At 39.1% G+C, this 23,612-nt stretch overlaps 1 protein-coding gene across 4 annotated transcripts in view; it reads right to left on the bottom strand.

The window, feature by feature from the left end:
• The window catches only part of ltbp1 (latent transforming growth factor beta binding protein 1), a 32,610-nt gene that overhangs the window by 7,214 nt on the left and 1,784 nt on the right, over positions 1-23,612 (bottom strand). Inside the window, exons 2-24 of one of the 4 annotated variants that reach the window (XM_077612777.1) lie at positions 23,266-23,374; positions 21,972-22,305; positions 19,830-19,900; positions 15,706-16,045; positions 12,868-13,013; positions 11,651-11,818; positions 10,300-10,506; positions 9,929-10,230; positions 9,468-9,570; positions 9,170-9,229; positions 8,603-8,725; positions 7,536-7,703; positions 7,157-7,330; positions 5,936-5,955; positions 5,429-5,531; positions 4,892-4,978; positions 4,691-4,816; positions 4,352-4,477; positions 3,368-3,487; positions 2,162-2,284; positions 1,544-1,666; positions 1,265-1,393; positions 270-398 (exon numbers count right to left, since the gene is read on the bottom strand). In XM_077612777.1, the coding sequence (XP_077468903.1) occupies positions 270-398; positions 1,265-1,393; positions 1,544-1,666; positions 2,162-2,284; positions 3,368-3,487; positions 4,352-4,477; positions 4,691-4,816; positions 4,892-4,978; positions 5,429-5,531; positions 5,936-5,955; positions 7,157-7,330; positions 7,536-7,703; positions 8,603-8,725; positions 9,170-9,229; positions 9,468-9,570; positions 9,929-10,230; positions 10,300-10,506; positions 11,651-11,818; positions 12,868-13,013; positions 15,706-16,045; positions 19,830-19,900; positions 21,972-22,186 (3,163 nt within the window). In that variant the 5' untranslated portion in view covers positions 22,187-22,305; positions 23,266-23,374. Of the gene's footprint in view, positions 1-269; positions 399-1,264; positions 1,394-1,543; positions 1,667-2,161; positions 2,285-3,367; positions 3,488-4,351; positions 4,478-4,690; positions 4,817-4,891; positions 4,979-5,428; positions 5,532-5,935; positions 5,956-7,156; positions 7,331-7,535; positions 7,704-8,602; positions 8,726-9,169; positions 9,230-9,467; positions 9,571-9,928; positions 10,231-10,299; positions 10,507-11,650; positions 11,819-12,867; positions 13,014-15,705; positions 16,046-19,829; positions 19,901-21,971; positions 22,671-23,265; positions 23,375-23,612 lie in introns of those variants that run through there. The other 3 variants (XM_077612774.1, XM_077612776.1, XM_077612775.1) reach the window with 3 other exon arrangements.

Genomic DNA, 23,612 nt, shown 5'->3' with positions numbered 1-23,612 from the left:
CTGGTGTGTGCCCATAGCGAGCAATGATGATGTTGCTCACACCGCTACTCAGTGTGCTCAGGGAGGTTGTCTTTCTGTTCAGACAAACAAAAAATTAGAGGGAACATTGGTCGTGGGGTAAATATCTAGTTTCTGTGTGTGGTTTAAAAAAAAAAATCAACTGGCAGAATTCTAAGATGTTTCTACAGAGCTGTATATAGATCGGAAAGTCATGATATCATAGACTACCTGAAATAGATCTTTACTAGATTCTACCATGGTTCACTTACCTATACAGCTTTGGCCATCTTGGTTTTCCTGGTAGCCCTGGTCACATAGGCATCTAAATGAACCCAATCTATTCTCACAGAAACCATGAGGACTACACAAAGTCTCATTGAGCCCACACTCATCGATATCTGTTGAAAACAAAAAAAAAGGAAATAAATAACTTTTTTCCCCGGATTTCATTGACCTCTGTGTAGAAGCATGGACAAATTGCAACAATTACATGGGTCACAATAACGAGTTGATTGACCTGTAAATCAATTTACATACTTTACTTGCTGTTGCAAAATTGGCTATCAAGAGTTTAGCACGAGTTTGAATAACTTTAAAGGAGTCACACTGCTACTAATGTGAAAAGTACATTTGCCGTTGCATTAAGCTCTAGCGACGTCAATGTTAGTAATTGAGTTCACAAACAGGATGGATTAAAATAAACAATGGCCAGCACCCAGCAAATGAATGAAGGTTCCCTGCAAAATCTGAATGCAAGAAATGTAGCCCAATGTCTAGACAGTCGGCACAAAGGCTTAATTTGTTTTCCCCTGTAGGTTTTTCCTTTTGTTACATTTTTTTATTTGAGAAAAGAAACATCAGTTCAGGCAAACGAGCCAATACTTCAGATCATTTTCCTGGTCTTAAAAGTATACGAGGAGATAGACATAGTAGAAATGGAGAGAAATGAAAGCCAAGCAAAGCTCTCAAAGGATTTGCACAGATTCTGGCTTCCATGCTGTGGTTATGTCTGGCTTTTTAACAACTATGAATAGTACTGACCAGTTAAATTAAATAAATCTCCAAATCTTTAAAAGATGTGGAATAGTTTCGGATTGCACCGAGGGTTGTCGAAATGCTGACTCAAGAATTGTTGTCAGGCATGTGAACGTCCCAAAGGAACATGAATTATAATCAACCAGTTGACATTTTGTGATAAACGGCTTCCCTGCTTAGTGAAACTGAGCTTCCATTTGAACTCTAATTCTTTGCTTTGACATTTTACCGTCACAGGAAGGTGTGTGGAGATTCGCAGTGAATCCTCTCCCGCAGACACACGCGTAGGATCCCTCTGTATTGAGACATTCACCGTGGGGCGAACAGAGTTCTGGCTCGTCTGCGCACTCGTCGACATCTGCAAGGAAAGAGACAAACATTTTATGGAGTTGCCGTGTGCGTGTGTTATGTTCGTACTTTCTAGACGCCGCACATGCTAACACTGCACGGTCACGCTTTGAGGACCCTTGACTAAAAACACACAGATTTTTTTTTCCACATTGCTAACCTATGCAGCTGGTGCCATCAATCTGTCGGTATCCTTTGGGACAGGTACATGTGTAGGAGCCCATGTTGTTAACACACTCCCCAATAGAGTTGCAAGGCTCATCTTCTAAACACTCGTCCACATCTAGAAACAAACACCAGATATTCGGAAAACATGCAAATAATTAACTCATTGTAAAGGAATCAATTCTATTGATGACGATAGATGTCCAGAGTGGGATTGGATCCAGTCAAAAAGTATTAGATGCATGACATTTTGGGTCAAGTAAGCCACGCATGGATAGAAAAAGTTCATAATGTGGCCTAAATGACCCAAAATAACACGTAATGCCAGGTCTCAATAATATACATAGTGTGTACTAGTTGCTTGATTTTTTAATTTAGACGTCCTCAGTTAATGAAGTATAAAAAGATGCGCAATCAACTAGTTTGTGTCATGCCAAAAAACAAATGTGGAGTGGCATTTTGCCAAAGTACACATTTTGTACATTTTTTTGAAATTAACTGTAATTAGCGCAGTATTAAAAGCTTAAATTCAGGTTTGAGTGCCGTTTAAAATGCCAAATTCTACCATATGAGGGCAGTCTGGAGCCCTGCATAGAAATGTCATTTAGCATACCGTCACACTGTTCTCCAGACAGAGACAAAGTGAAGCCTGGCCCACACTGACAGATAAAGGAACCATCCGTGTTCAAGCAGTGGCCCCTGGTACACACATGCTGATCTTGGCACTCATCTATGTCTGGAAAATTCACAAGAATGAAAAAGAGGATTACATTAAGTCAAATTTGCTTCATTATAATTTTTTGCCCTTTATAACAACTCCTTAAACTAACATTTTAAGATCATAACATGCGACAGTTCTTATTACGATGCCTGCTGTTTATAAATAGCACTAATTTATTATCCTGCGAGCTGGCGGCAACTACATTAACAACTGAATGAATTCACCTTTGTTGGAATAAATAGGATTTACAGTTATATAATTAAACATGCTGTCATCAGCCATTCTGGTTGCCGCTACTTTTACCTCAGCTCGGGCACACACAATTGTGCTCATTTGGCAGCACATGTGAACATCTGCGAGCTCTGTCATTCAATTCTATAAACGACCCTGTAGCATGGTATATATTTCTTTCCTGTCAGCGCCTCAACACAGTGGCTTTGGTGACCTTCCCTTGCACTAAAAAGGAGTCACCACTTGACACGGCGCATATGAGCCCAATTAGGGACAATAGAAGAAACTGTAAATCACAAGGGCAGAAACCCAGGCCTGGGGGCCAAATGAGGCCCACCTCATTTTTCTTGTGGCCCATGAAACTAAGGCATGGTCATTGACACTTTTCTTAAAATATACAGTTTTTCTTCATTAAATTTAAACTAAATGATATAATAAATATGTTTTCAAATGTAAATATTACTAATTTTCAATAGTTTTCAATTTCAAAACAATATAATAACTAATAAATGACTAAATACTATTTAGTTTCCCCGTTTGTGGCATAAAAAGAAAATTAATGTGGAAAAAAAACATTCTTCACAGTTTATATATATATATATTTTTTAAATTAAGACCAAAAAATATATTATATACATTTTTTTGGAGAATTGGATCATCAAATAATTTTCACAGTTTTCAGACCTAACCTAATGGCCCTCCAATGAAGTTCATGACAAAAATGAGACCCACTACTGTACATAATAAGATTCTCTTTTGGGTTTTTGGAATACTCAGTCATGTGGGAAGAAGATGAATAGAGTATGAATCAACGACCAAGCAACTCACACAAACACAGACGCATTCAAACTGCAATACAGAACCTACCCACACATTGACCTTCCTGTGCCAAGAACCCCGGCGGGCAAGATCCACAGTTGTAACCACCAGGGCTGTTAATACAAATACCAGATGGACATAGCGTCCTGTTTGCACATTCATTGATATCTGTGAAAATAAAGCAATATAGAGCTGACCAAAAAGTACCACCACTGAGACAATAGTTACGACATTCTATTCAAATAAAATTGCCTTATCAAAACAGTATGAAGATATTATCAGCTGATTATAACTGTGACTTCTGTTCAATTTAAGTCAAGAATAAATCAAGGGATAGGATGCATCTGTTTAGACCATAAACTTTGAATCAACCAAAACACACCCTCAAAAAGTTATAAGGGTATCTCTTCCACACCACTGCGGAAGAGAAGGTTTTATTGAGTTTTGGGGTGATGACCATCAGCTTAGTTTGCTCTTAGAGTTCCAATTCAGTTTCCTCTTTGCGGTTGGGGAATTCTGTTTCAAATTGGCAAGAAACCACATAATAACTGACTAACTCATATTTATATCGGAGTAAGAGCGAGGAAGCGGAAAGCTGCTAGGTGCTGATTTTAGTTCGGTGTGGTCGGTGTGGTTCCATCCAAATTTCCACCTATACTTTTAATTCCCTTGATGCGTACGTGATAGTTTGTGGAACCTCTTAGTGTCCCACTGCTTAATAGGATGGAAATTGGAAAGTTTTGCTGAGTAACAAAACACCAACGCTTTTTTTTGTCTTCAATTAACTACTGTGTGTATTTTATTTCAAGTGCATGCAAAAACATTCGTTTTTTTTCAAAAGTGAGTGTTCAACTAAAATTAACTCATTAACTGCCATTGGCGGCCTTTGGGGTCCAGACGAAATGATTGGACGCCGAGCGCCGACGGTGGCTTGAAAAGCATTTACAGCCAATCCTCCCACTTCAAATAAATTGGACCTCTAGTGTTATCAATGGCAGGCAATGACCAAATAAGTTATGGACACATACTGACCCACACAAGTGGTTCCTTCTTCATCAACAAGGAATCCTTGTGGACACACACACAGGAAACTTCCTTCTGTGTTTTGGCACAAACCACCAGAACACAAGGATGGGGTCTCCAAACATTCATCCATATCTGAACACATAAATAATAAAGAAAGAAATGACATTCTCTTTTTGTCAGGGTTCGTCATATACTTTTTAAGTAATCTTATGTTATTATAATTGTGATGAGATTTTTTTACAAGAAACTAGACAGATGTTATTGGTAAGATTGAAGATTCGCAATGCAGATCCATTTTATAAATCATTAACAAATGCAAATATAGGTGTTTTTCTTTATATTCACCTTCGCAGGAGGTCAGTTCTTCATTCAAGTGATATCCCTCATCACAATGACAGGTGTAGCCTTCAACTGTGTTGTAGCAAAGACCGCGAGCACAAATATAAGGGTTGATCTGGCATTCATCCACCTCTGTTAGAAAGAAAAAGAAAGTTATTTTGACCCAAAAAAAGGATTGAACTGTGAATGAATGTGTGGGGACATTACCAGCAGACTGAGTTGGAGCAATGTCTTGGCCTGCATTTGAAGGGAAAATCTCCACTGGAACTGGGGGAGAGCTCTGCTCAACAACCTCTATGAGAAGAAACAATTAAGTACAGTTAAGTGGTTTCTGCAACCCAGAGATTTTCCCCCCGGTAGTGTAGTCATGTCCATATGCGCCATAGCCACAATATGTTTTTTGTCTCCCAGAAAAGTGTCAAGATAACAGGAAGCAAGGTTTCAACAATGAGTCTACTTTGCGTGAAGAAGTTACAGTCTAACCACAGGCTCAAGCAGGCTGCTTTCATGCCTTTTCAACCATGGAAAAAGACTAAAAATTTGCAGACATGTTGACAACCTGCCATCTCATTTTTCAATGTGAATTGGGGTTTGTTCCTGTCGTAGTGGTAATATCTTCATCTGACTTTGGTGTTGAACACTTAAAACGTTTTTGTCCCAACAGCTAAATCATTACAAGCGTAATGCAACTTGGATTTGTGTTTCTCAATGCGCTTTTCCAGCATGTAAAGGGTAGACAGACACCTGGGTAAGCCGCATTCATCTTGACAGTGGACACACCAGGAGATAGTTGGGGTAGTATGGAATCAACGACTGGCCTAATGCTAACCGCAGGTACAACCAGCTCCTTCAATGACAAAACAGAAAATATTAACAAAAGAACAAGGTCAAATCAGATGAGATTTTTTGCCTAAATCACTTTAGTTTGCACGTGAAACACGCAGAGACTTTTGCCATGCAAGATGCATGCTGCCAAGAACATTCACAATCTGCTTGTATACATTAGCTGAGTGCTACTCAGTTGGCAAGCCAGAAGGCAAATTGTCTGCCACTTGCACACTGGATTGCCCTCTATGAAGACAAAGATTCCAAGCTGTATTGCCTCTGCTATGTATTACAAGTCACCAAGCGTAAATACCTTGCGGCCACCAAGTAGGCAACAAAGTATCTGACTTCATGCAAATGAGATTTGGCTCAACAGTAGCAGCTTATTATACTTTAGCGCATGCCAGATTTCTCAATCCAACCTACCTGATCTGGAGCAATGGTTGCTACCGACCAGAAAAAAAAAAGAAAAAAATAATAATTACTGTAAATTCCACACTATAAACACACCTGACTACAAGCAGAAAACAACCAAATGTCATAAAATGCATAAAAAATATAATCCCAGATGCCATCCTACGGGTTAGACAGAAAGACTTGATTGATCAAGAATCTTTATTTTTAATCAGCTAAATTATGTGGAGGTGTGTCGTTCACATTCAGCAAGCAAATAATGCCACAAGTAAGGAGCAGATTATATTTTCATTTGATAATGCAACATTTTAGAATGAAACTAGGTCACATTCCAACAACCTGAATATCTTACATGTCTATTTATTTCCATTGATGATATTTTTCTTTACTAGGGCTGGAATGGTCCAACAGAGGATTGAAAAATGTATGTGAGTTGTGGTTGCTAGCCAGTGTTTTCACTTTCATTTCTGTGTGACCCTGTGTACAGTGGTTGTACATTGGTCACGTAAAAGTAGATCCATTATAGATATTTGGAAGCTATATTGTACTCTATAAATCAGAATTGGAGATTCAGACACAATGTACTTCATATTGAGCCCAAGAGACTCCTTTGTGAATATGAATATAAAAGGTTGATGACATACAGTGATAAACACTACTTTGGTTCAGTAATAAATTGTGGCCTTCACGGAGGGATGGATAAAGATCTAAAACATACAGCTATAGGGACCCAAGATTTAAAAAAAAAAAAAAAAAGAAAGAAATTGAACCAATCTAATCCAGTTATCCCAATATGCATTTTTTATTAAATTTGATCCAAACTAAAAGAAGGTTACAAGAGAAAATGCTTAAAACTCTGACTTATAAAATAGGTAAAACATTTGCCTTTTTGGAGGGTCTTACTTATGTATTTTAACTCATGGCCTTTCATTCACGGCGACAGATGTCCACTTTATTTGAACTGAGAGGGTTGGTAGTCAATGAAATTGAAAATATTTTTTTTTTTTAGTGTTGGTTGCTAAGATGAAAGATGGAGTTTTGTGGGGAAAAATTGAGATTTTACATTTTTATTGATTGACATGTAGTTTCTGATCTTGCCAAGCACTTTTCTTTGCCGGGTTAGTTATTTTACATAAAGCCTTTTTTATTCTTTAGATAGTAGTCACAGTCATCTAACCTCAATTTTGGTTTTGATATGAAACATTTCCAGATGTAAAAATGTCATAGACTAACCTGGCATAATCTCTTCTGGCTTCCCAAAAGCCTGCACTGGTTTTTCTAGTGTTGGCAAGGGCTGCGGGGTAAGTGGTTCACTTGGTGTCTGGTAAACTGTAACTGGTTTATTGACGGGTGGATTTGGGAGAACAGTGTAGCCCATCCCACCAGGGCAAATTTCTTTGAACATAGCTGCAGGAAAAAGACAAAGAAATGTTGAGGATCTGCACACAAAGACTGTATTTGCGAACAAAGTGGCTTTGTAATGTCACTGTTGACACTCGCCCAAAATGCTCGAGGCACACAGAAAAGCTATGGCATTTTTTATATTAGGTGGCGGTTTGCATGTTTTTTTTCTGACAAAATAGACGTTTGGGTCCCGAGCTGGAGGCCTTACCTGTTCCGGGAGGGGGACATTTATCACAATGTGGTCCCCAGGCTTTGCCCACACTGCAGCAGCAGAGCTGTTTGCTCAGCTGAGCAGACACGGGGTGCAAACACTGCCTCCCTGAGCTCACCAAACGGAAGCAAGCCCCCTTCTCCTCTGGGACGGCAGGCATGTTGGCTGAAGAGGTGTGCGGGGCGGCGACGAGGACAAAGAGGAACAGAACGGGTGCGACGGAAGGAAGACACACAAGGGGGAAGAAATGACAAAGTGAAGAAATGAAGAAGTCCCCTTCACCAAAGCACATCTGGCTCAAACATAATATGAACATTGTCCTAAAACACCAGGCTACAAGAAAACCATGTATATATTCTATGCCGATTCTTCATTACTCCGCACCCAGCGATAAAACAGAGCTAAACGTAAAGCATAGAACCATATCACGGTACAATAGAGCATGGAGTAAACACTGTAGGGACAGACAAGAGCAAACATTAACATGCATTTACAGCCTAGTACGCGAGGGGAGGCATGCAGAGAGGTTAAGTTTGTGCTTTTCAAATGGTGCAATTCAACATCACCACATACCATTGACAGCTGGAATTGTTTTAAATTGAACTGAAAACAATTGTTTTTCTTGAAAGGGAACAAAAAAGCCCTTTCCGAGTAGAGCAGCGAAAAGTAAAATGATGGTTAGTTTAGATTTGGTACATCCACAAGTGACCCATAACAAGAAAGATGAGAATTCCAAGGTAGTAGTCCTCTCAGTTTAAATGAATTAGATGTCTATCGTCATCAATTGCAAGCAATGAGGGGGAAAAAAAAGTTATGTTTAAAAAAAAAAATCTTTTAAGTGTTATTGGTGCCGTGTTTCTGTTTTATTCATTTTAAAATGATATATTATGTGCCAAACGCACACATGCTAGGCCTGTTAAACACTCTAAATTGTCCCTTGGTATGAGTGTGACCTTTGTGAGGATAACCGGTAGTGTATTATTTTTATCTAGATAACCAATATACGAATAAATGAATGATTGTACAGAATAAATAATATCAAATAATGTGTAGTTTGCACTTACATATGCATGAGGTGCGCACTGAGTTGGAGATGTAGCCAGGTTTGCACATGCATCTGTAGCTGCCCACAGTGTTCACACAATTTCCATTTGGACACACTCCCTGTAGCATACACTCATCCAAATCTGTGAAGAAATACGATAGAGCACAAAATGTTATACATTTGAAGCAAAAGGAACAAATACAATTCACTTTTGGTGCTAGTTGACAGTGTACAAAGTGTGTGGTCTACATCGTGTGCAAGAAACGAGTGGAAAGATTTTATAATATTTCTATTTAATTTTCTAACATAAAGTCATCTTAGTTTCCAGGCCTTCTTCCTCAAATACTAATTCATAAATGACAGCTCTTAAGAAAATTTGCAACCTGAGCAAAATGGGCAAATCCCTGGCCAAATGGCATTTAGCCAAATGAGACAGTAGCACCCTCTATTGGGTCTCGTGAAAAACTGTGCCATGGTTATGGCCAGAAATTTGGTTAGAATTGATCATATTTCTTCCATTTTATCTTAATCAAGTCATTTACTCTTAATATAAATGATGAATACAGACTATGTTGCAATCTCTTACCTTGGCAATAAGTGCTGTTGACTTTCGTGTAACCTTGAGGGCAGTCGATTAAAGGAATTGCTGGTGGATGAATAAAAACAATCAAAATGGCAGAAATTGAACTGCAGGCCTCTTGCTGACAGAGTTGATTTTTTTTTGCTTGACTTTGATTTGACTTAAACAAAAATTACGATAAATTTATGAACCAGCAATATTTAATTCATAAAGCACAGCTCCATTTTTGTGTTCTTTAAACATCAGCAGCTATATTTTAAAGCTGACCTGACATGTTTCTACAGTGATGTCAACATGCACTCACATTGTTTAGTTGGACATTTTTGGCATTTGTGGAATCCCCATGATGTCCCAATAGTCCCACAGCACTGTTCCTGTTTAGTGAGACCTGGGAGAGCTTTCCCACACTGAAACATACAAAGCAGTCAGTTCATACTGTTGAAGAAAAGAATAGAAATTATTCCTATATAGGGTTTGTTATTTTGCCAGTGCATCAAAGTCATGTATAACTTTTATTTGCGGCAGTTTTCAGGAAAGATATAAGGTCATTAAATTAAGATTGTTAATATACCCTTTTAGTTCCTATTTCCTTCATTCATTTTCAACAGACAAGAGTAAGATAGCAATCCTATTTGTATAGTGTTTTTTTAATTATTTGAATATTTTATGATTAACAAGTTAACATAGATTTTTCCATCAGAAAAAATGGGCTTTAAAATAATTTGACTGGAGTGAATAAATCTCAAATTTACAAAAGGAGGTTACCTGACTCCCCACAGTTTCTTGGAAGCAACGTCCCAAGGTGTTTTTGGAAGAAACGGGTTGGTAATGCGTAATCTGGTCACCATGTTGGCCAGGGTAGACAATGTTGTAGCCATGATGCTGAATCTTCTGGTGACTTTCAGTGTGATGAAAGCTGTAGCTGGAGGATGAAGACGATCCTGACTGGGGCCCTCTTGGATTTTGTCCAAGATTATGGTGGTCATCCAGCTGAGACACCTGGTGAACTTGAACAGATGCCTCAGGGGGATGTTTGATATGGATGTTTACAATGTTGGGACTAAAGCCTGGTAAATTACAGAGCATGATTAAGGCCAAGGTTGAGCATTCGGCATTTAAAAAAAACGCACACTCACCAGGACTCTGTCCGTTGCTGTAGGTGAGAGGCAACGTGTGCGTGGAATGGACCTGAGTTTGACTGTAGCCGCCCGATGTCTGTTGGAGCTGATGATGGCCGTTTTGAACTGGCACCTGGCAGAACTTTCCAGTGAAGTTTGGAGGACATTGACACTTATCCCTCGCACTGCACTTGCCACCATTAATACAAGGCAGATGACACACCACTGAATAGAGGACGAGAGGAAACAATGCATAAGGAAGGTGTTATGCTATAGTGCAGACCGTCCGTATTAAGTACACAACCACCTCCCCCCCAAAAAAGCCAGAAGAAGCTTAATAACAAAATTAGATCCCAAATAGTGTTCCTTTCTCGGCGGCCTTGGCCCTGCACCTAATAGATGATATCACACCCACAATGAGTTGCAGATTTTTGCAGTGCTCGCATGTTATCCATATGCTTTTTATTCTCTTGTTGCCCTGTGACTGTTCTGTCATTCTGTCAACATTTACGAGCTAGCGCAACACGACTAAGCTATCATTAATTCTGGTTGTGACATCACAACCATAATTGCTGGAAAAAGTGGGTGTTCCCCGATGCATTGTTTTGGGTGGAGTACTCAATAAATTGTCCATGAAGTAGCTGATCATTTTCTACTGTCATGAAATCGTATCTCACAAAATGGTTTGAGTCTTCCCAAGTTATTATTATCCCTGTAAACCCAGCAAAATATCTCCATATTTACACATTCAGTACAGTTGTTGTCTGATATTGTCTACCTTAAACATGGCCTGAAATTGAGGGTATGTTAATAGGTTAAATGGAACACATTGTCTCTTCAATGAACTCTCCTCCCTTTGACCTTGTGCACAGGATAAACAAGAAAGGAGTTGTTTATTTTCTCTTCACTCTTCCTAGTAGGCCATGACCAAATAAGCTTTTATCTTCCCAGCTCCGTTGCTCAGATGTGCAACCTTTTACACAGCCCGGGAAGAAAAGGAAGCAAAAGAAGAAGGCAGCACCCCAAGGAACGAAGCAAGCCTGGGCAAGTGGATGACTAGCTTCCTTACACCACACATTTCCTTCAGAGTCAAATATGCAAACCATAACATTTGCAAAAAAAGTTTGGCGCCATCACGGCACTGAAACATGAGCGCTCATAGCCTGTTCTTCCAGTTCCATGAATTGGACGTCTATTGTTGGCAAAGGCAAGCGACGAGTTCAATGCTATAAAATTAACGCTTTGATGCCTAAATTCACACCAGTTCATGATGTCCCCCGCCTGGTGCCCGAAGTCGGGTGGGATAGGCTCCAGCACCCACTTCAATTACCAGTACACAAATGAATACCAGACAAAAAGAATCACTCACCTATCCTAAAGTTGGGAGCTGTCAGTGTATCGGTGGCACGGCCATTTTCACTTATGAGCGTCGTTGTATTTCCCTGCTGGCAGTTGTTGTGACATCTCCCCCCCATACAGGTAAATTTGCAGATAGTGGGAGTGAACACCACCTTGATCCGTCCTGTGTGGTTGCCCACTGCCACAGTGCAAAGCGTGGCAAAAAAAGAGGGATAGCAAATCTTTGTTATTAGCATAGTCAATCCAGATACTATTCCATTTAAAAAGTCCAATGGCAAAACTGCCCGAACATTAGTTCGTGTGTGTGTATATGTATATATGTATATGTATATATATATATGTGTATATGTATATATGTATATATATGTATATATATATATATATATATGTATATATGTGTATATATATATATATGTATCAAATGGCAAAACTGCCCGAACATTAGTTCGTGTGTGTATATGTATATATGTATATGTATATGTATATATATATGTATATATGTGTATATGTATATATATATATATATATGTATATATACATATATATATGTATATATATATATATGCATATATATATATATATATATGTATATATATATATATGCATATATATATATGTATATATGTATATATATATGTATATATATATATATATATAATGTGCTTCATTTACATACTGAGAAATCTATATTAAGGGTGAGACTTCCGCGATGAATTAATCTAATTAATTAGAGTCGTTGTTAATTCACCTTGATTAATCACGTCAGGTTTTAATAATATTCACGGCCGTGTATATATGAGTCAGTCATTAACTAATATATATACATACAAAATTAATCCGGAGACAAAATTACCACCAAAGCCAAAAATATCTTGTAAAAAGGTGCAACAGAAGTAAAACTGAGCTGAAGGATATGTGAGACAGAAATAGTTTTAGCAGCTGTGGCACCAAAAAAAGGAAAATGCACCTGTTAGACAGTCTGTCGTAAATGACGGGTTTAACAGAAAAGCTATATGTTTCCTGATTTAGAACAGCAAACATATCTGCTCCGTCTGACTGGAAAACACTGGCATATTCTAATATTTTTTGTACATTTTTTTAGGCTCAGAGCCAAAAGTGAGCATCTGTAGAATAATAAGTAATTTGTTACAAGGAGTCTGGTGGTGTCTAATTTTGCCTTGTCAGGAAGCAGCAAAAATTCCATGATATTAAAATTTAAGGACTCACCGTGAATCGGGCTGTGTGCCACCGACAAAGGAATGGGCCTTTCAAGTTGAGGTTTGATGTGCGTCTGCGTGTGGGTGCTGTGCGAATGGTAATATTTCGGCTTGATGACATATTGCTGGCCAGGGTGCATGGGCACGGTGCGGATTCTGGAGAGAAAGTAGACCCCGCTATCAGTCAACGTCACACAACAGTTCATGCGATAAACAGCAACTTCCGAAACGGCTCTAATGGTGAATCGGCAGGCAACTTTTTTCACTGCCAACCTTCCACTTCAAATGTATTGGATGTCTACTAGTGAGAAACTAGAAATAAAGTATGTTTTGACGTCTATCATCATCTTGGTAAGGGCAACAAGCGCTCTTTTTATTTTTTATGGCGGTCTGCGTATTTGTATGAAAAGGTTCTAGTTATGTGCAACACATTTATTTAAGTGAGTGCCAAAACAGATATATTTGTCCATTTCAGTGTCGTGTATGACAAGCGCTTGAAGAAGTTGATGACTAAAATCTGCCGGAATCCTAAAAGCTTCAGTGGCTTATAATTAATGATAGACAATTACAGAGAACAGTGTACATCTGTTTCTTTTTGAATGGTTAGGATTCTTTTTCTAAAAACATTCTGTGAGACTGAGTTCTGTTGACAATAACAGAAATTCGGGGACAATTGTTACAATCCCATCTGTGCGGGTCTTTTAGTTTTGTTTGTTTTCCTCTCTTCTTTTGAATTTATGTACATGTCTTGAAACAATGCGCTTTATGAATTTCAGATGGCACGAGGTCTTTCAGTCCATGCAAATGCTCTTTTTTTTTTTACTCCATTGTGTTGGATTGCAGGTTATAATTTGCATTGTTTCCAAATGGTGTTAAATCAAATAGTGTATATATTATGTCATACTTAACAAGAGGCATTTTCTCTCAGGTTAGCATTCACAAACAATGGTCTTGTAATGCATTAGGAATGTTTGGAAATAAAATGGTGGTGAGTAACAACTGGATCAGCAAAAGGCTCCCATTTTTCCATGGAGTCTTGTGTCAAAAGGAGGAAAAGGATGGACAGAATTGACAATTCACATAGAACATATACTAACTAATCAAGAAAAAAAAGAGATGATAGGAGGTGCAGGTGAGCAATGGCTGACAGATGCCAGTTTGAAATTGCTCGTCAATTTTTTTTGCACAAAAGTGGAAAATAACTCAAATTCTATTCAATAAATGTTTTTTTCACTCTCTGCCATTCTCCCACTCCAAATAGATTGGACTTCTATTGCTGTCGACTGCAGCCAATGACTTGTAGCAGTGTCTGACCAAGACATAATAGCAATATTTTACAGTCATTTTAGCTAAAACAACAGTTGTATGTTATACAACTATATGTCAAATACATTTTGGACTGAAGTTTGTTGTTTTTACACTAACAGTAAACTTCTGGCAACCACAGCTGCCAGTATTTTACCATACATTTGAGTATAATGTAGTCTTACAGTGTGTATTCCCTTTGGCTGGAATGTGACGAGGTGTTCTTCGCCATAACCAGAGTCCACCCAATGAATAATGGACGACAGGTTCATTCTAGAGTAATGGCTGGCAACAGAAAGGGTCAAATGCTGCACCTGAAGTATATCAATTCAAGCCATTAAGTTTGGCTCCGTCGGAATTTCCCAACGGGGAACCGAATCGTTTTCTCAAAAGCAGTCACTGATGTCTTCAGTTGTGACTAGTGCACAAAGAACGCTGCACGAAGGCATGCTGGAATTAGTTTGGAATTGAAAGACTGCAGAATACTGACTTCGACTCCATCAAAACACCTTTGGGATGAAATAGAGACAAGATTGTGAGCCAGGCCCTCATGTCCAGGATCAGTTACGTCTGACCTCACAATTGTTCTTCTGGATGAATGGACAGAAATTCCCACAGGCGCACTCAAAAAGATTGTCTTGCCTGTGAGGGAGTGGAGAAGTTGCTGCAGGGGCTATGAAGTACGTTTTTGGGGGGCCTGGAATTGAAATGAAATGAATTTCCATTCTATTTGTCATTTTCTTCAAATCAATCTTCAGTGAAAATTTCTAAAATTCACATTTACAAAAAAACAAATACTTCACGTTACAAATGAATTAACGGCGCAATACGTCCAATCCACTGAGAAAGAGCAAAGGGGTCAATTGCACGGGAAGATGAGCGTTCACAGCCAGCCCTCCCAGTTTAAATAAATTGGATGTCTATTAGCAGGGTGTTAAATATGAAAAAGAATCAACTATAACGTGTTATTGATGTCATTCTAAATGATATTATTTTTGTTTTCTTGACATTTTATCAAATTATAATTGTAATTACTCATTAAAAAACATGTATAAATGATGAATAACGATCAGACATGGCATTTTAAATGAACATGAGAATGCAAAACTGACTATTTTGGCAGAATTGAAAGAGTCCTACCTTGACACTATTACACTGCAAGTGTAAACGAAACATGCTAAAAAACAAATTACACTCCCTTTTTTAACATTCAGCTATCTTAATGCTAATCTCCAATGGTAGACGACATAGTATTTCTTTTTCAAGCGTCAGGTAGCTTAATGAAAATATACAACATATTCTGTTGTCTATGCGTCAACTAACCAAATGCTAATATACAATGGGAGATGCCAACACAAAACATTTTTAAATACGTATCGTGAAAAACGATAGACATTAAATTTTTTGACTGGGTGGCGCAAAATGCCCTGGTCAACCAGTCAAAATGGATTGAGCTGAGCGTGTAGAGGCGTCAAAGGGAACCATTGATTTGAAATGAGTCCATTACAAGTGGTTAAAAGGCCCAAAGATGAATAGTACTTACTGTTGCTGGACGTGTTGTTGGATATAATGCGGCCTCACAAGCTGTGGGGAAGGTTTGACAGTCAGTTTCATCTGGGCAATGTGGTCAGCTTGTTGAGGTAGGGGCAGATCGTGAGCATTAGGAGGCACTTGCTGAGGTATGGGCCATTGTGCCACTGTGTTTTGTCCATTCCTGTGACCACTGCTTTGATCATTGGTCACTCCTTTTCCAGGCTGTGCTGGAAGGGTGTGTGTGGGCACAGTCTTCTGCTCACATGCCTTGCCGCTTGAGCCAGGCTTGCAGACGCAGAGCTGGGGCCTGAGGCACATTCCTCCGTTTTGGCACTGAGGGATGCAGTTCGCTGGAATACAAAATCCAGACAGTTCCGATGAGAAGAGAAAAGTAAGGAGAGACAGATGGTGATAAGAGGACATAGATGCAAGGATATTTACGAAATAAATCTACAAAATTGGTGGTATTTGAGTCAACCTCCCCGGGAATCATGACTAAGTGTCTTCCTGACTGGATTGCTAATGGCTTACAACACAGACGTCAAACCGATTCCACAGTTTGAACAATGAGATTTCTGTTTCAACAAGCAGCACCTGACTGCAATCAAATGATTGCAGTTGCAAGAGAACAACAGATGGGTGAAAATGTGTCGCCTTGGTGGGCGGGAACATAAGCCCGCACCCACTTGGCCTACACCAAATTAGGGTAGAAAAGTTCAGATAAAACTAAGCATGCATTGATTCATCATTATATTCCCAAAGAACATCTTCACGATGTTCTTAGGGATTGCAACATGCATGCATGAAGCTACTCAAGTGGGGAATGTGGTCAATTAGTCTTCGCTATTCTTTCAAAAATGCACATTCAAAAGCGGTGCATTTTTTACCCTCAATAAATGTTAGGAATACAAAGAATTCTTGCCACATTAATAGCACTAATACAATTTTTTGGATCCCGACTGTGGTATCGACGGAGACTATTTTTGTGAGAAAAAAAATAGACACTGCATGTGTGTGTGTGTCTCACTCGAGTAAATGTATTGTTGACAAGATAGTTGTACTTACTGAAAGTGTTTTATTTGGCTAATATCTATGCAATCAGCATGGGTTCAGGTCCCATTTTATGCCAATGGCTGTGCGCTGCAAGCCCTCCTTGAAAATATCGTTCCATCAGTAAACAGACAATTTTAGAACAGAACCGCTCAGGCCAACTCGTGTGGTCTTTGGGAGCTTCCTGGTCCTCGTGGGCATCACATCGATGAACCCTGATGTACAGTATTTGTGAAGTAGTCAGAATGAATTGTTGTTTTTTAAATTAAATTAGGAACTGGCCCGATTTGCCTAATTCTTGGGCGCATTCAGCTCTGACATAATAAAAAGTGTCATTTTTAATTGCATTTGCGGTATTGCGCCGTGCTGACAAAGCACACACGGAGCGGAACAGTTGGAAGTCTACAGACGATAAAGAAAAGAAGTGCTGTCCGTCGTTTATTTATGACAAGTCCCGTTTCAGAACCTCATTGAAAACATCAGGGGGTATACCACTAAGATGATTTCAGTATTTTACCCGCTCGTGTTCCTCCGCTATCAAAACAACACTTCCCATCCTGGATTTATGGAATACCATAACATCAGAATTGGCTACAAAGTTAGCAGATAAAATTCATTCTTGACATACAATGGCCTCATTGTACTCAAGTGTGGACACGGAGGTAGAGCCTTTTTAACTTTGCGAGGATTCCTGTCTGCACTTGCATTCTCATGAACTTGAAATAGCAATATTCACAAAGCCGGGCATATTGCCGAGGCCAATCAAGTTGCCAGTATGTGGTCTTCTGAGGATACATGACTCAGTTTTGCCTCCCACCCAAGGTTGCATTATGTTAGATTGTCAAGTCTTGGTGTTACTTTTCTACTATCCTCATAAATTCTTTCATATGTATTTGCCCACATACATTTTTTTGACAGGGTATAACAAGTATATGAGGTGATTAAAAGACTAAATCCTTGAAAGGGCACTTATTGAATGCATGTGGCTGCCATTGTTTGACTGGGAGGGGCAAATGAACATTCATCAAAAGTCAAAATGAATTGGACGTTTATCACTATCAATGGTGGCATGATGTAACTTTTTAACTATATATTTATTTGATTTCCTTCCGTAAATGACAAGTCTCAAATCATATATCTAAAAAAAAACATGACAAGCAAACCAAATAAAGACACAATAAATTAAGATCACATCAATACATAAATAATAAACGTAATATGCAATGATATGTTTTAATTATTTGGGGGAAATGTATTCAACAATTGAGTTTTCCTTACATCCCCATTATTTTTATTTAATATTACACTGACCTGCCACATTTTAAATGTATGAAGTAGTGCTGCAACCAGCAGTATTACATTAAAATACATATTTTTACTTAAATGTAAAGATATCTAATTATCAACAAAGAATTGTGAGTAGTGGTTTTGACTTTTAAGACTGCTGTATATTAAGGGAATATAAATTATTAATATCAAATTCATTAATATTGATATTGGAACAACTTGTGTTGTCCGTGTGGATTGAGTGTTGTTATTTTCCATTGTCTTGCATGCATTACTCACGTCAGGTTGACAGGGAGAGCCAATCGACTAAGTATTGACTGGAAGTAGGAACGTCTTGAGGCTGATTCGTGGTACTACCATCAGTGTAGCAAGTCAGTACAAATTGGGTGCTATCTGCTGGTCAAAATGTGCATGGCAGGAACAAGTCTAATTATGGTGACAATAATTATATAATATGTAAAATGCCAATATATCAAGTGTTATATGGTTTTGGCGCTATATTTCATCATAGGATATTGCACTATTCGAGACTGATCTGCAAGGAACATCAGAGGAGCTTCACGACTAACAATGATGACATCACATTTGTCTTTTCCTACTGGAAGCCAGATTACGTTTGCGCAAACAAAACTTTCCACTTAAGATGATTTTTCTTTTCTTCCATTTTCTTTTCAGACAAGCGTAAATAGTTTTTATTACGCTCACCCGCCACTTGCCTGGAGCTGACGCTGCCATCTGTTGCGTAAATCGTTTTTCCCTCTTTGTCAGATTGGCGCAAGCAACGTTAGAAGCCGGCGCACTAAGCGCTGTAATCTAGTTGTTAAGTAGGAACAAAAAAAGAGATCCGTCATGGTGATGTTCTCACCCTTTTGATCAAACTATGCAGGGTCTGGCAAGCAGAGTGCTCCCCACCCACCCTCGCTAAGGTCTGTTAGGAGCTCCGGAAAAAAAAAATAACATGGTTGTCTGAATGAGTGAGTCAGTGTGTGGTTGTGCTTCGTGGAAGCGATCCAATTTAAGAAGCAGAAAAAGCGGAGTATAATGATTTCCTTTGTGTCACCTGGCTTTAAATTGCCTCAATCCGGGAACCCCCCAAAAACATCGGAAAGCGAAAGCGATCCAAAAATCCATAGAAAGTGACCCATCAGTGCCCTAAAACCAATAGAAGGTGATCTGAAATCAATAGTAACCGACCCATAAGTGCCCCCAAAATCTTTGGTGACCAAAAAGTACCCTAAAATTGAGTGAACCAAAATTAATTCATTTCCCACCATTGACAATGGTGGACATTACAACTGGGAGGACAGGTCAGTGAGTGACCCAAAAATCCCCCCAAATGAATTGGAAGTAACTGAAAAGCTATAGGAAGAGAGCCACGGCACCCCCACACGATTTCCCCAGAAATTGCATTTCTAGTTACATTACTGACTCTGTCTGGGATGACTTTGAGGAATGTCCCCTACTGGTCATTGTCAAGATGTTTGCATAGTGCTTCCTGTGCTTGTATAAACAGTAACGCCTCTCCACCCTTTAAGTGCTCAGCTGATTGGAGGTCCCAAAAATCACTTCATCCTTTGGCCAAACCAAACATTGAGTCACGTCGTGCACTTACACTGCATGAACTTTGTCAGCAACAGTTAAATCTGCTATATTTATCATTGTGTCCAACTGTATTTACGCAGAGATTCACAATGATGTCATGGCGATAGAATCCTGTTGTAGTACGGCATAACTTGCTGGAAAAAAAAATTGCCTTCTGGACGTTTGCGAGGACAAGGAATGTTTGAAGTTACTTACGCTTTGTGCACCGCTGAGATCCTTGAGATTTGCTCCATCCATAACAGCACTGGCTCCCACAGACATTCACCCTGGAAATACAAATATTAGTAACTCAACTGTCTGACATTGACGGGGGCGGACGTCCAAATCCATTTTGACGAGGAGGGGTGAACAAATGTTCATTCGTCCCTCCGAGGTCGAAAGGGCTTGGATGTCTAGCGCAGTCAACGTCACTGAAACATGCACATTCACTGCCATTCAGTTCAAATTAGCTGGACGTCTATCGTTGTCATTGACAAGGGATGAGTTAAAAGTAAAGATTGTCTTATTTTTAACATTTTAAACTTGGTTAGTTTTGTTGTTTTTAAATAAAAAAATAAGAAAATATTATTTTTATTTTAAATAGCGTGATTAAAAAAGGTTTTCTAATCATTTAAAATGTTTATTCATCTGCATTTAAAAAATGTTAATGTCATTTTAGATTTTATTTATCAACAATACAGTGTCATTTGGTTCCATATCAACAGTGCATTTCTTTTTCAAATTATTAAATTAATAATACGTTTCTCCAATATACCCAACACCAGATCTCAATTACAATGAACTTTTAAAAATATATATTATTATGAATAGTATTTTTTCTATAATTTTTAAATTGAAAAATAAATTATGAAATAATAAAATGTCAATAATAACACAAGCTGTTATACTGAAATCACAATTCTTGTAGGGGAACGTGCAAAAAAGCAGAAATTATTGACACCTTTAACTTTGGTTTATCAAGCCTCTACCCATTTTGCCCAAAACAAACTTGGCAATTTCCGAGAATTACAATTTTTGGGTGAGTGTCAAAGTGGCCGTGGGTGTGTAGTAGCACATTGTGATTCATCCTGCAGCGCTTAAATGGAAATTTGGCAAACACTTTCTTTTCTATTATTCCAGTGAGTTCCATCAAAGGTCACAGCAAATCATGATACAAACCACCTCTGGTCAACTTCCACTCCCTCAATTAATCTATGTTATTACAGATGTGTGTAACTTAATTTGAAATTTATTAATGAAACACAACCTTGTTTCATTACTTAATTCACATTTTATGAGTCAAGAGGTCATTGGGAATCATCCGAGCATCTCGCAAACAATTAATTTTCATCCGCACTGGGATTTAAATGCTGGAGCCTATCCCAGTTAACTAGGGGCACTCGGCGGGGGACACCCTGCATCGGTGGACAGCCAATTGCAGGACACTAGAACATGTACCCTCATACCTTGGGGCAATTTTGAGTGTTCAACCAGTTTTTGGGACATGGAAGGAAACCGGAGTACCTCGAGTAAACCCACATTAAACCCACACAGGCCCAGGGAGAACATGCAAACTCCAGAGGACACACCTGGGATCAAACCCTTGACCCCAGAACTGTGAGGCCGATGCACTAACCACTCTACTGCCATAAAAAGGAATATTCTCTTTTTTAGAATATTTAATTTGTTAGAAAAATATATTTTAAAAAAAGTGAAACAGCCATCCCTCCAGGAATTGGATGCCTATCATTGTCAATGGCAGGCCAAGGGTTAAATACTACAAATTTACAAAAAAAATCAATTAAGTGCCATAATCAGGATGTATTTATGTTGCTCTCAATTAAATTATATTCATTTGACTTATATTAACGTATTGTTTCATCGAAAACAATAAAAATATTTTTTAAATAATAAAAAGACAAAAGCAAGCAAATCTTAGGTGCCTCCTCGTTCATCACTGGTCAAAATCCAATTCCTTTAAACTGGGATTCCCTGTCAACCCCACCACTTCAAATAAATTGGACGTCTATTGCTGTCAAAGGCAGCCAATAAGTTAAAAATTGAGATCTAGCGTCTACATTTGTTAAAATCATTTTTCTCCAAATGTGGCCTTCATGAGCCAAAATGTCATCTCTATGCATGTGGACGCCAGGTTATAATAAGAAGTTTGGTTAAATGACCAAAGGCAGCGATTGTCCTAAATAAAATAAAATAAAAACTTGAATGAACATATTAGTGGCACAAAGTCGCTTTTTAGTGAAACAACCGAACCATTGAGAAGAAAAAGGGTTTCAAAAGGTGAATAACTAGTATAGTATAGTATAATTCGCCCCCACTCCCCCGGCCAGAGTGCCTCACCCAGACTGCTTGAGAAGCTGCTGCCTGTGCTGACTCTGCTCCGGAGTCTGCTGCGGAGCTCCGTGCCGAACAACAATGGACTCCTGGGCCGACGAGGCTTGCTTCCCCATCCGGCGAGTCCGGACCTGGCTGCCCAATTTGGTGGAGAGTTCGACGCTGTAAGAGTGCGGAAGCCCCGATCCGCCGTGCCGAGTTGAAATAGAGCTGACTCGCATCCCTTCCTCTCGGATCGCTCCCGGTCCGGGACCGGGACCGATGCCGATACCGGCACCGGTGCCGGCCTGGAGCACGTACAGCTTCCTCACGGCGCTGCGGATATGCTGCTGGGCTCCATCTGACAAACAGAACGGTGAGAGAAGGAAACCCAATGAAAGTAAGAGGCCCCGACTCCAAGCCATGTCCGTGTCCTTGTAAATCCCGAGTTTGACCAAAGTTTTCGGCTCTCCAATAACTCTCAATAATAACAACACCTATGAAAGTTTCGATACAGCGCTGGTCCTCGATCTCCGTATAATAATCTCCTTAAAAATGTACAGACACTATACAAAAAGAAAAAAATAAGAAAATCGAAAATTACATCTCGCTTTACTTTAACATCCTCAAGTGAAAATAATGTTAGTCCCGCAAAGTGACCAGTTTCCTGGTCGTGGCCACTACGAGCGAGGAGCTCTACTCTGGAAGTCCAGGAAAGTTTCTTGATGGAGCAGAAGAAGGCTGCCAGCCAGCCCAGCCTGCCTCCAGAAGTGACGTCAGGTGGGGGGAGTCACCACAGCTCCAAGAGCCTGGCTGGGAGTTCCATGGGCCCCCAGGGTGTCTGTCCGAGGGACCCCCAGGGATGAAATGACCCCTTGACTGACACCTTTGTGCTCAACAAACAATCTCGTGTGAAGTCTGCCTGACCTTTTCTTCAACTACCTCAGGGTTTGCAAACACGTGGCTCTCGAGCCGTATTCGGCTCTTTGCTTCTTATATTTTGTTTATATACTGTGGCTTTGTTGTTTCATGTTTCTCTTGTTAATTATTCTGTGTTAAAACACTCAAATTCATCAAAGCCCATGAAAAACAAATAATAAACGTACATTTAAAAAATAATTTGGCAGATTGGATTTTTTAAGGATGTTTTCTACACGTGGTAAACTTAACTCATTGGTTGCCATGTTTAAACTTGAGTCATGGGCGGCGATTGGCAGCAACAGATGTCCAATCCTTTGGAAGTGAGAAGGTTGACAGTGTTCTGCCAACCTCCCAGTTCAAATGGATTGGACATCTAATAGAGATAAACTTAAGTCATTACCTGTCCTTCAGGGCAATCGACGTCCAATCCATTGGAAGTGGGAGGGATGACTTAAGCGTCTACTAGTGAGAAACATATATCCTTGGCTGCCATTGACAGCAATAGACGTCTATAATTAGAAAGATCATAAAATTTAAATTACTAAAAAAATATTGAAAGTCATTTGTAGCTTTCATACATCATTTAATTATCCCTGTATGATGCTTTTGACATCATTGTATACACAGCCAGTAAAAGAAATGCAGCAAAGACCTACATTTTCAAATACACTACACTATATTTTTATGCGGTCTTGTTTATACAATCCCTCTGAATTTTGTCTCATAACACGGCCTTATGAGACCCAG

Source organism: Stigmatopora argus, chromosome 11 (assembly GCF_051989625.1).
Source record: "Stigmatopora argus isolate UIUO_Sarg chromosome 11, RoL_Sarg_1.0, whole genome shotgun sequence".
In the NCBI taxonomy this organism is placed as follows: Eukaryota; Metazoa; Chordata; class Actinopteri; order Syngnathiformes; family Syngnathidae; genus Stigmatopora; species Stigmatopora argus.
Note: the sequence above shows the minus strand (reverse complement) of the source record. Positions and strands in the feature narration are given on the sequence as shown.